This window comes from Pelobates fuscus, chromosome 1 (assembly GCF_036172605.1).
Source record: "Pelobates fuscus isolate aPelFus1 chromosome 1, aPelFus1.pri, whole genome shotgun sequence".
Classification (NCBI taxonomy): Eukaryota; Metazoa; Chordata; class Amphibia; order Anura; family Pelobatidae; genus Pelobates; species Pelobates fuscus.
The window spans coordinates 406,481,674-406,494,040 of record NC_086317.1 but is presented as its reverse complement, the minus strand read 5'-3'; the positions used below and the strand labels follow the sequence as shown (position 1 = coordinate 406,494,040).

At 39.4% G+C, this 12,367-nt stretch overlaps 1 protein-coding gene across 2 annotated transcripts in view; it reads left to right on the top strand.

Moving 5' to 3' along the window:
- The window catches only part of LARP4 (La ribonucleoprotein 4), a 31,512-nt gene extending 19,846 nt beyond the window's left edge, over window positions 1-11,666 (top strand). For both annotated transcript variants that reach the window (XM_063428143.1, XM_063428150.1), the window contains exons 10-16: window positions 89-192; window positions 5,266-5,493; window positions 5,929-5,977; window positions 6,393-6,551; window positions 8,010-8,134; window positions 8,680-8,845; window positions 10,868-11,666. In XM_063428143.1, the coding sequence (XP_063284213.1) occupies window positions 89-192; window positions 5,266-5,493; window positions 5,929-5,977; window positions 6,393-6,551; window positions 8,010-8,134; window positions 8,680-8,845; window positions 10,868-11,203 (1,167 nt within the window). In that variant the 3' untranslated portion in view covers window positions 11,204-11,666. The remainder of the gene's footprint in view (window positions 1-88; window positions 193-5,265; window positions 5,494-5,928; window positions 5,978-6,392; window positions 6,552-8,009; window positions 8,135-8,679; window positions 8,846-10,867) is intronic.
- The last annotated feature ends 701 nt before the right edge of the window (window positions 11,667-12,367 follow it).

The window sequence follows — 12,367 nt, the reverse complement described above, 5'->3', positions numbered from 1 at the left end:
AGCGGTTATGAATGTTTAGTATTTCTGTTTAATGTACAAAGCCTGAATGTTTTGGGATTATTTATTTATTTTTTTCCCCTTCCTGCAGGCACCATTCCCCAACAGTGGGTTTGTGAATGGTTTTAATTCATCAGGATCTTACAAATCAGGAGCTGGATCTTTAAGTATAGGTCGACCATTCCATAGAAACCGGTAAGTCTGTCTCAACTCCCTTCCTTTATGGCAATCACTCGGCAATATATGTGTGGTTGCATTTCAGTAATGAATTATGAATTTGTTTTTATGAACACATCTTTTTGGCATTTCCTTCCTTTTTGATAAGTTACTATTTGAGTTTGAGGAAACCGTTTCTGCGTCCTGTGGTGTTTGTAAGAACTTGCTATATATCTACAAATGGAGGTTTAAACTCTCAATTCTCTCAACAAAAGGAATGAGTTTTTAGCAGTTACTATTACTAAAGCGCCAACAAGTTCCGTAGCACTGTACAATGGGCGGACTAACATGTAATTGTAACCAGACAAGTTTGATGCACAGGAACAGAGGGATTGAGGGCCCTGCTCAATGAGTGTGCATGCTAGAGGGAGTGGGGTAGAAACGTAGGGTACTTAGGGTAGTATTCATGCCATTGTGCAAAATTGTATGGTAAAAGCTTTCTGGAATTGTTGCTTTAGATGTTCGTTGTTAATGACTGGGTAAGTTATAAGGTCATGCAAGGTTAAAGGCATAGTTAAAATATCCTATCCCAGGCACAGCGCTAGCGGTGCTCTAATTCCCAGTGTCTGCATTAATTTCTGCTGGCGTGGGTAGAACTTGCTGCTGTGTGTAGCTTACTGTGCCAGCACTTTTTAACTAGTGTTCTGAATGTGTGCAATTTCTATTTAATCGGTTGGATCTCTTTTTTTGCTTTTGTTCTTTTATTATTTTTTTTCTTCCAGTGTCTTTTTAGAGCTTGTCTAATTTCTGTTTTATCAGCTAGAATACATCTTTAACTATCTCTACCACTGCAATTGTTGCAATCCAACCAGTACTATGAATTAAAAGTGGCAACATTTAATATCTGTTAAATATGTGAAGATGTTCACACTTTAGTGTCGCTCAGTCAAGAGACGTCTATATACTGGTACAGGCTTCTCATGGCTTTTGTTTAGTGTAGGTATGTGTCCAAATAACTTGAAAGCACTTCCTGTGCAGGATTTCCTGAAATCCTTTGCTGACAGGCACAAAGTTCTTCCCATTACAGCAGTATCTTATTAAAGCTTAAGTCATTAAAACATGACATTTATATTTGAAGAAATTGCAACCGGTGTGGGGAGGGAGATCATATTCAACATTAGCATTAAGCATTACTTCTATAAAACTAAAGTTCATAAGCATGCTTTGGGATGTTTGATACTTGCAAACCTTTCTTATCAAAACTGTAGATGAAAGCTTCATAGGCTAGGGAGCAGGTGGATGGGTATATTTCTAAATCTTCAAAAGGTGGTCAGCCCTCCTGGGACTTTCCAATTAAAACTTAGTATGTCAATGTTTTGTATTAAAATATAAATTCTCATCCGGACAGACAAAAAAAATCATTACAAATCCCCCACACACAATCGTGAGCGCTGCTTAGGTGCAGTGTGTACCACAACCTGATCATATATACACACACACGAATATCTACAACAACAAAAAACTAATAGTGTAATAAAATCAGGTGGGTTCTTAAAGGCTATTCAATGTTGCACTCACAGAAAAATGAATGATAAAAGGCCTTAAGCTCCTTCAATATGGTATTTCTTCCCTCTTCTTGCTCTAAACCATGCATAGGGAGAGAGAAGAATGGACACATAGAGTAGGTCTTCTTATATCTAAAATTAAGTTTATTGAATCTACTTACAAGATAGCTAAAAGAATAGACATATCACCATAACCACTGGGTCCTCCCTCAGGACAGGATCCTCAGTCCGAACAGCATACAAATAAAAAAATGGTGATCTATTCAAACACTTCTAATATTAAACAAATAAAAAAAAATGATATAATGGGGTGGAGCCTGACCGGGGAGCTGAACAAACACAATATCTGTGAGCTCCCGAGCCTGGACCTGATTTTTGGCAAAAAACGAGGGATCCCCGCTCAATCCTGAACCCCTACTTACCTCACATTGCAACCCAAATGCTGAGGAACGGGTGGATACCTCACACACTCAGCCAGCTGGGCTACCGGTTCAGAGACTCGGGGCCTACACCACGCAGGGCAGAGGAGAGACGGCCGCTCTCCCATCCCACCAAAGCAAGCAGCACCCGAAGTATTGGGCTTACCCCCGGTCCCAATAATCGAAACCAGTGAGCCTACACGGAAAGCAACAGATGGCAACAGCCTAAACCGTACACTAATCCAGCAGACCAATAGCTGCACTAAAATGGCGGACGCACAGCCTGATAAGAGCCATGCGGCACCAGAGTCCCAACACTCCACCTGCGAACCACTAGATACTCGCTTGAACAAACTGTTTGCAAACTTCTGGGCAAAGGTGGAAGCACGCCAAGCTGCTGCAAGGACACGAATGCAGGCAAGCGGGAGCACACAGAGAAATCAAGGGAGCGACTGCTGGAGAGGACCCGGGAAGCCCTTGGGCAAAAACCCGAAAACGCAGACTGCTACTCCTCTCACAAGCCCATCCGGGCCGCGGGCCCTGAAGGGCAAAGCCCCAAAGCATCTCCCATACAGGCGGAGGCCTGGGCGCCGCAGGTGGCGCAACTCCGTCGCAGCCTTCAGATCTACCCCATCAGGGAGGGACCCGGCCTCAACATGCCCCAGGGTCTGTGGTGATCTGATGCTGGCCCCACAAAAAGCCTGGAGCTAGAGGGTTGCCCCTGTATACCCCTGGCTGTCTGCCGACACCCAGACCTACCCGACGCTGCCGCCACAGTTACCCCCTCTCAGGAATAGGATGACTTGTGGGCAGGCAGGCGGGCGGCCGGCTTCCTCACGAACACCAAAGGTTGCTATGCAGCCAACCTTCCCAAACACCCATTAGGACATGAGCATTCACAGACCTGTGAACTGGAAAAAAGCTGAGGTACCACCAACATGCCACAGAGGTAAAGCACAGAGACATTCCATGCACTTACAGACCAGACACCTGAAAACCTCCGGGCAAGATGTGTGCAAATATTTACAGTATGCCTCTAATCATTATGTGCCTCCTATTGATGTTTTCAATTACTGTGTGCCTACTAACCACTGCTTGGGTGAAAGAGATATGTCTCTCATGGTAAATTGCATGCACTGTTGATTTCTACAACTATGTACTGTCTGGTAGAGCTTCATCTAGATGCTCATCTTGTTTAATTTGCTAAGCAACCTCTATGTCTTGGATTGTCTTAGATTACTGTCATGGCAATATAACTACAATCTAATGTGCAACTAGTTGAGTTAAACGCAATTTTAACCTAGCATGTTATACCATAAAGCGACACCTATTAACTTGTTATCTTTACGTAACTAAAAAAAAAAATACATTGTCTATCTACCCCCCACTGCAACTAATGTCTAGATATCAGCATATGGAATGCCTTTGGGGTACCATGTGTATGCCTGTAACCACTATACGCACTGCAAAAATAAAGAATTGGGAAAAAAAAATGATATAATACAATATTAAACCCTACGTGTTTCTTCCATATGCATGGACTTCCTCAGGGTCACAGTAATCCGTCTGTATTCATAGAAATCCAAGTGAGGGTTTATATCTCCCACTTTGTCCCTCCTCCTGGGCACTGTCAGCCAATTTGCCTTGATCAGACTGGTTGCCAAGGTGACAAAGGAGCTTGGACTGTGGCGAACTCTTGTGTGCAATAAGAACCTAACTTTCATTTAAATCCACCTTCCTGGTGGTTGGTTGCCCTTGTGCCTACAGTTGCTGTTACTGCTTTCAGAGCTACCCAATCTAGCAGTTAACAGTGAGAAAATAATTTCCTCCGTCAGGGGAGGTAAGTGTCAACATGTGTATTGGCACATATTCCCAAAGTGTAAAATTAGAAGTGACGAGGGCATTTCTATGAACAGTGCTGGTTTGTCACACTGCTTCTCATAATCATACACAAGCAATACAAATAGGTGAAAGCACTCAAATTGGTTATGTTTACCTCACTGTATATTGCGATGCTTCTTAACTGAATCTCCATCCTAAAACCTAATATGAAGAAAACCATTCATAGTGTTAATGTGTGATATATTTAAGACTCTCAATTAGGTAACTCACCTCATCGTGGTCTAAGATTGTTTGCTTAAACATAGCCTAGTGTAGCAAACCTCATCTGAAGTGCTTATTTTTATTTAACACATTTTAAGCACTTTAGAAGTGTAAACGGTGCTCACTGGTGTTTACTGTAATAACACATCCTCTCTGGAATTCCTCCCGATTAGGAACTCTGAACAGAAATCACACCCTTTCCACCATCCACATCCTTACAGTAGTGTGATTTCTGTTCAAAGTGCCTAAATGGGAGGAATATCAGAGAGGATTTGTTACGTGCCAAGTTTGAGCCAACTTTAGGCTCATAAAGATGGGATTTACTGAGTCTTAATTTCTCACATGTATACATTTACCCTCTGTGGATTTCTTCTTTTTATTTGCTATTGAGATTTAGTTAAGTGTAACAAAAAGTCAGAAACTCTGTTCACTTTTGTAAACTGAACATGCCCTAAAACCTACTGTACATAAGGATCTTCATTGGAAAAGTTTCTGGACTGTCATAATGTTGAAACAGGGTGATCCAATGACTTTCCATCACTGTAATGGTTTTGACAAATGTGCAGTCATGCTATAGACTTAACTTCCTTATTATTTATACTTAATATAGTAAAAATTGCAGCACTGATTAGTGGCCCAGTGATGAGAGATCGTGCTTGATGGGCAAGTGGGCTAGCACTAAAATACTGTGTTTATTGCATTTTTGTTTTAAATTTTTCCATGTCAGACCCAGTGATGTTATAAATTGTGTTCTGGCATTGGAACCATTTAATCCCTTGCACCAGAGTATGAAATGTGTGGCCTTCCCTATGATTGCAAGATTATGAGATCTGAGGGCCTGTGTCCATTTTATGTGTGTCAAATTTGAGTTGAAAGTTGTACAACTTGTAGATAGGACACGTCAATGACAAAACGTAATATGTTGGACAGAATCTTTACAAAATATCTAATATGTAACAACATATTTATTGCAGTATAAACAAATCTTGCTTGTTTTCTAATCTGCAGTATATCGTTTTTCTTAGTGTTAAGCCTCAGTTTCGAACATCCACAAATGCCTCGGAACGGACGACGGAGAATAGTACACCAACTCCAGTACCTTTAACAGATGTACCTATAAATAGACTCAACACCAGGGCTTTCCCATCTGAACGAAATACCACATTAGGACACCAAGATCATGTTTTTTCTCCAAAGGAGGCACAGTCATCACCAATAGAACAGAATGGTATAGATGGAGCTATTCGGGGAAGGTATGCGCTGCAAATAACTACATTAGAATATTAGCAAAGATAACTTGAGAACACACTAACAATAACGTTGAAATAAACAATTTGCATGAAGGACTAAAACCTTGTGTAAAAGAGCAAAGAAAGGAGGATTTAGGGGGGGGGGGGGTACCGTTATCAAGTGTTTTTTTTTGTGTGTTTTTTTTTATTTATTTGACACGTTTGCAAATGGAAATCTTGATAAGACATGTTCACTGGAAACTACAGATTGAGAGACCTCATTAAGATAAAGTGTTTAAGAATGGCTAATATTGTATATTCTTGCATGTGTTGATTTTTTGATATGTGGTAGCAAAATAAGTTTCTGCTGTAGTTTAAGTTGCTGTCCTTTTTTGAGAATTTCATAAATGGCAGTGGGTGTGTAATGTGTGTGTTTTTTTTTTTTTTGTTTTTTTTTAGGAAAAATGTTTTTCGTGGTAGAAGACGAAGGGAAGATGATCGGATTTCGGTACGCAGGTTTTCAGTTTGCTACAGTTGTAATGTACTTCTTTTTGAAAGGGGTTAAGAATATGATTTAGTACCGTTAATGCATTTCATCTGTTGGTTACAAATGATCATAGCTAAGCAACTGAGCATCCGTTTGTAATGTATCTCTCCCAGTACCCAGTGATGATCAAGTATCGCGCTTAGAGGGAACAGGGTCAGCATTCAGGTGTCTGGACCTGTCTTTAACCTGGTTTTCTTTTTTCTTCTTATTTCTATCTTGAACTTTCTTTTCTTGCTGTAATCTCGTTCAGACCTTGTCTGCTTGATCTTCTCAATGATCGCAAGATTATGAGATCTGAGGGTAATAAATGCCATTAAGCAGCTTAAGAAGTTAATTTGGCTTACTATTTTAACCATCGTGATCTGTTGTATTCCAGCGACCCTTAACAACAATGGAAGAAATAACCCCAGCACCAAAGTTTGACTTATTAGCCTCTAACTTCCCTCCTTTGCCTGGAAGTATAGCTAGCACACCAGGAGAGCCTGTCCTTGAAAGCAGAATGGCTGATGTTGTCAAAGGAATTTGCAAAGAAAAAGTAAGTTTTTTATATTTGTGTATCTACTATTGGTCCAAGTTTCTCGAGTTAGTGGCATCACACTTTTACAATATGGCGTTAATGCTTCTGTTAAGCTGCTATATAGTCTTTTGCTGCGCTCATTAGACCCCTCCATCGGAAAGCATTGAATCAATGCTTTTCTATGGGGAAAAAAATCTGATGACGGAGGTCCTCATGCAGAGCGTGAGGACGACGTCCAGCTTCAGATAACGGACCAAAAGTCTGTTTCAATTCAGCAAGCCCTCTAGTGGCTGTCTGGTAGACAGTGTTCCTGTCATTTTAGCCCTGCATAGTAAAACATTGCTGTTTATCCCCCAATAGAAACAATGCTAGATCTGCTAAACACTCCTAGTGGCTGTCTTCCTGACAGCCACTATAGGCGCTTCCACTGTGGGAAAAGTCTCAGTGTTCTCAAACACCATCACCTCTGAATGCTTCTCATAGAGATCATTCGGTTGGAGTGCAGCACTCTCAAAAATGCGTTTGTTTTTTTTTGGGTTTTTTTTTTCCATATCCCAAGTTGTCCTCTATGAGCTGCGCTGGAAAGAAAAGGTAACTTTTTATTTTTGTTTTGGTAGGTTGATTTTTTTATTTTAGGTTACTCAGACCCCTTTTGTTCAAAATTAAAATGTAAGAAAATCCCATACCTCTGTTAACTGAGCAACTCCCCAATGTTTGTGTCCATTTAACATGCACCCTTGCATCTTCTAATAGTACACTAAAGGTTTGGAACAACTAGCCAGGTCTCAACAATTACTTGCTACTGCAAGTCTGAAGGATCCATGACACACTAACTAACAAGGGGTGATTTGCCAAAAATGTTCACTCTTAAATGGTTAGTGGTGTGTGTGGGGGTGGGTGTGTTTTTTTTTTTTTTTTACTTTCTTAAATGCCCTGTGATGATCAAGTATCGCGCTTGGAGGGAAAAGGACTTGCAGTCATACTTCTGAGATTCTCACTTTCTGACTGTTATTTTTGCTCATTTCTTCTTTCCCAATTTCTCTTTATTCTTTCTGTTTCTACTCTGGCTATGTCTGTATTGTCCTTCCAATGATTGCAAAGATTATGAGATCTGAGGGCATTTGCTTGCTGTGTATGTATAGGGCAGGAGTTAATTTATGTCTCAAATGTTGGGGGTAGTGGCAAAAATGCTTAGGAAAGAGCGCAAACATTGTAATAAATGCAAATATTGATGCAATAAACAAACAAGATCCCCGCCCTCCTCCCAAGAAAGTTATATATTTTCTTAGATTTATTTTTTATTTTTTCCTTTCTATGCTTTAAGACAAAACCGCTGTCCTATTTGCTCTTTTTTTTTTTTTTTTTTTTTTATGTCCAGTTCATCCATCACTCTCGTTCCTGCAATGTATTTGCATGAGGAGATGAGCTTCTTGAGCTGTAGTGCGCAAAATGTTCATTCTGTTTTTGTGCCCATAGGAAAATAAAGATTTGCCTGTAAATTTAACACATGCTCAGGAAGAACCATCTAAAATCACGATTCAGCAGCCTGTAAGATGTACAACACCCCTTACAACAGAGGAAACTCCTATTCCCACTCCCAGGTAAGAACAGCTGTTACTCTTGTTTTTTGTTTGTTTTTAATAATGAACAAACTGCAGGAAGAAGAAGATAAGTAATGCAATAGTGTTTGAGGATGAATAACTAAAAACTGTCCAGACATGGCTCCCTCATTCTTTTCTCCTCTATATTAGTTTGAAATTTTGTCCTGTGATGATCAAGTATCGCGCTTAGAGGGAAAAGGGACTTGCAATCATAAGTCTGAGCTTTTCTTTTTCTGCTTCAGTTTTTTTTTTTTTTTTTTTACTACTTCCACTCTTCTACTGGTTCATACTTTTAATCTATCCTTTTATCTTTTCTGTTTCTGCTCAGACATTTTGTGTTGCCCCTCCAATGAAAGCAAAGATTATGAGATCTGAGGACTTTACAGATTTTGCTTTTCTGGTCATTTTGTCAGTTTCATTATCAGGGCAAATATATTTTTTCATTTATTGGAAAACAAAACGTGTGAATATATTGAGATGGTATTTATTTTTACATATATTTTTATTGAAGAAAAATGAACTTTTTAAATTAACTTTATAAACAGCAGCACAGTTCTACATGACAAGAAACCTACAGAAATATCATGTCATAAGGATGTTGCAAGCCAAACCTCTGCAGTGTTACCTGTATCTACTCCTACTTCAGTAAAACCAACTAAATCGAACACAGCAGCGTCTACAGTTTGTGTCTCACCTGCATTAAATGCACAGGTAAGCAACTTCATTTTCGGTTATTAATTTAATATTTCCAGTAAGGATCGACCAATATTGGTTTTATTTTGTTTTGGGGTTTTTTGAGCCGATATTGATACTGGTAATCTGAACTTTTAGGCCGGTAGCCAATAAATTACTGATACCGATATATTCTGTGCATTAACAGTTTTCAAAAAAGAAACCATTTCTACACAAATCTACTGTTTACTGAAAATGTTTACAATTTATTTTTTTTTTGTTTGCAGATCTTTTTATATTAAGTGGTAAAGGCACAACATTTACATGCCAGTCAGATATTTTGTTTTCAAGAATATTTAGTATTCCCCTCCCTTCCCTGTCCATTAGTGTTCCTTTCCCCTCCATTCCCTGTCCCTTAGTGGTCCCCTTACTTTAGTGTGTATCCCCTCTCTCTTCTCCCCCTCGACCCCACCTCCCCCAAACCTGGAAGGGTCTCTCTCAGTTAATACTTCCTGTCAGTCCAGCCGGGTACAGGAAACTAAAGCTCCTGTACCGTGGTCTGCTCTGCTCAACCATGCTACACTAAGTGACTGGTAGGAGGGAGCGCTGTCTTCCTGCCGGTCTCTCTATTTTTTTTTTTTATGATGGTTTTTTTTTTGTGTGTGGCCCTGAGCTGGTGCGCCCTAAGACTGCCGCCTTATGGACGCGCGGGCCCTGCGTCCGCTGGGCCATTGCCGCCTCTCACATTATCTGCAATATCAATAGTGGCCGGTACCTATATTTGCCAAAATCCGGAATATCGGCCGTCTCGATTATCGGTCTATCACTAATTTACAGTGTATGATACCTTTGCTGTTTATAACACAACGCATGCATTCAGCCAAAACCACAATCCACTTTAACAATGCAATTCTTTCCATCTAAATGTTTCACTCTAGAGCCGGGGTAGGCAACCTTTCGCACTTCAGATGTTTTCGACTACACCTACCATGATGCTTTACACCATTATGTGAGATGTAGTCCACAACACCTGGAGTGCTGAAGGTTGCCTACCCCTGCTCTGGACACTGCAACATCTGGTTGCACTGCTTAGCTACACATCTGGGACAGTGCATTTTGACAGCAGTAGTTGACCCGGGTAGGGAGAATGTGGGGAGTGCTGCAGATGCCGGGTGCTCATAAAAAGTTATTTTGTTTCCCACATAGCCTAAGCTTCCAATGAAACAGTTTGTTAGTGGTCCAATTACAACAATCTTTCATGATCTGTTGAAAGCAAGTTTTTTGCTAAATGTATGAGTGGCGGTCATAACACATGAGTAGATGTCTTTTTCAATACTCCCTGTCTTGTGAGAGTTTATTAAACCCCACAAAAATTGTCCCCAATCTAGCTCATTTCCTCCTAATCCTATAGGGCAGCACAACCTTAGCTTCTCCGTGTCTGGTTGTATTTTCTACATAATGTAGCTTTATTTTCTTAAATGCCCTGTGATGATCAAGTATCGCGCTTAGAGGGAAAAGGGGCTTGCAGTCATAAGTCTGAGCCTTTCACTTCCTACCTTGGTTTTCTTTCTTCTCCTTCCACCTGTTTCTTCAATTCTTCTATTTCTCTTTATCCTTTGTTTCAGCTCAGGCTGTGTTTGCATAGTTCCTCCAATGATTGCAAGATTATGAGATCTGAGGGCTTTTGGGCACACAAACTCTAGGAATTGCATCTGGACATGCACGATTAACCAAGCTCTGAATTACAGGAAAATTGAGGCTAAAATACCCAATCTGGAAGAAAAAATGTTTGCTAGTCGCAGCTTGGGCTATTTTAGGCTGGCTTTATTTTTAATCAATCATGACACTGTGTATTATGTCATGTGGTTGTGGTCATCTGAGGTTTTGTTTACTTAGTTGTAAGACCTGCTAAGTAATAGATCATGCCCTGATATGTAAAACCATAAAATTCAGAGGTTGAACTTTCTCCCCCCCCCCCCCCCCCCAAACCTCCTGTGTGTATATCTGTATATTTATTTATACTGAATTGTTTTTTTTTCTCTATTACTTTTATGTCTCAAGGAGCCCAGGAAGTTAAGTTATGCAGAAGTATGTCAGAAACCCCCAAAGGAGCAAACGCCTGCTCCTGCCCAGCCACTTCGTGAACTACGTTCAAACATTGCACCCACTGCCAAAAATGAAGAAACCTCTGCTCCTGAGAAGAGTCTTGAAAAGCCCCATGAGAAGCTTGAAGGAAAGGTAAAAGATTCTCCAGGGCATCGAAACAATGGGACACCCAGAGGTGGTGCAGGTAAAATCAGGGAACAGAGACGCCAGTTTGGGCGCAGGTCTTCACCTCAGGGAGCAACACGACGTAATGGCAAGGAGCAATATGTGCCACCAAGATCACCAAAGTAAAAAAAGTAAAAAAATGACTTTCTGCTTATTTAAAACCTTAAAACTGGACTGATGTCTGCAATGGAAGCAACTATCTTTCTGAATTGTTTGGCACCTGAAAGGATTTACGTTTAGAAAAAGAAAAAATGGGCATAACAAATGGAAATCCTAAATTCATCTCCAATATATTTGGGTTGTTTGTTTTTGTTAATCAGTTTTTTTTTTTTTTTTTTTTTTTTGGACACTTGCAGTTATACAAGAACATTTAATTCTGGGGACTCTGGATATATATTTTGTTTTTGTTTTTTGTTTTGTTTTACTTAACATTTTAAGTTGCAGATATTACCTTCCTGATTTCAGATTCAGGGTTGTGAGATAAATCTAGGAATCCCTCAGTATAAAATGAGGGTAAGAGAAAATATTTTTTTGAAAAGTAGATCTGAAAAAAAAATTAAAAAAAAAATAAAAACGAAAAAAAATTAAACTTGGGGGAAAATATTTTTTTTTTTAATCTGTTTAAGGCTTTACTGGTATTATATGTATGCCATTTTGGCCTTTAAGTAAAAACCATGGTTGTGATATGTGGTCATAGTGTCAAGTATATGTGACCAGATACTGTCTTGTCACTAATTATTACACTGAATGTAATGCTATTTTTTTGCTAAACTTGACAATTGATTTGTCTTATGACCTGTATGAAAATTTCTTCCTGAGCTTTTATTGCAGATTTGATAAGCTGTTTTATAAGTCAGGAAAAAATAACGCCTTTAAAAGGTGTCAGAGGGTTCACTAAATAGCATGTGATTCAGTAAACCATGTATTGGCTTTTATTTCAGATTATTTACTAATGTAACCATTTTCCCCCATGTTATGCATGGTTTTCATGCTCCTAATTGCTGATAATCTATAAATGCAAACTGTATGTCTTGTTTAACAAAGGGCTATGCATAACGGACTTATGATTTCAAATGGCTTTCGTTGAAATGATGGTAAACTGATTTATACTGTATCAGTTGACATACAAGCAAATTGCTATATATGTATATATGCTGATGCAAATATTTTTTTATTTTAATTTTCCCCCACCTCTAACCCATTCAAGTTTAGACACCGCAATGCCCAAATATGTACATTGTTTTATTTTTGAAAACTTTTTTTTTTTCTCTCTCTCTCTCTCTGAGTAAA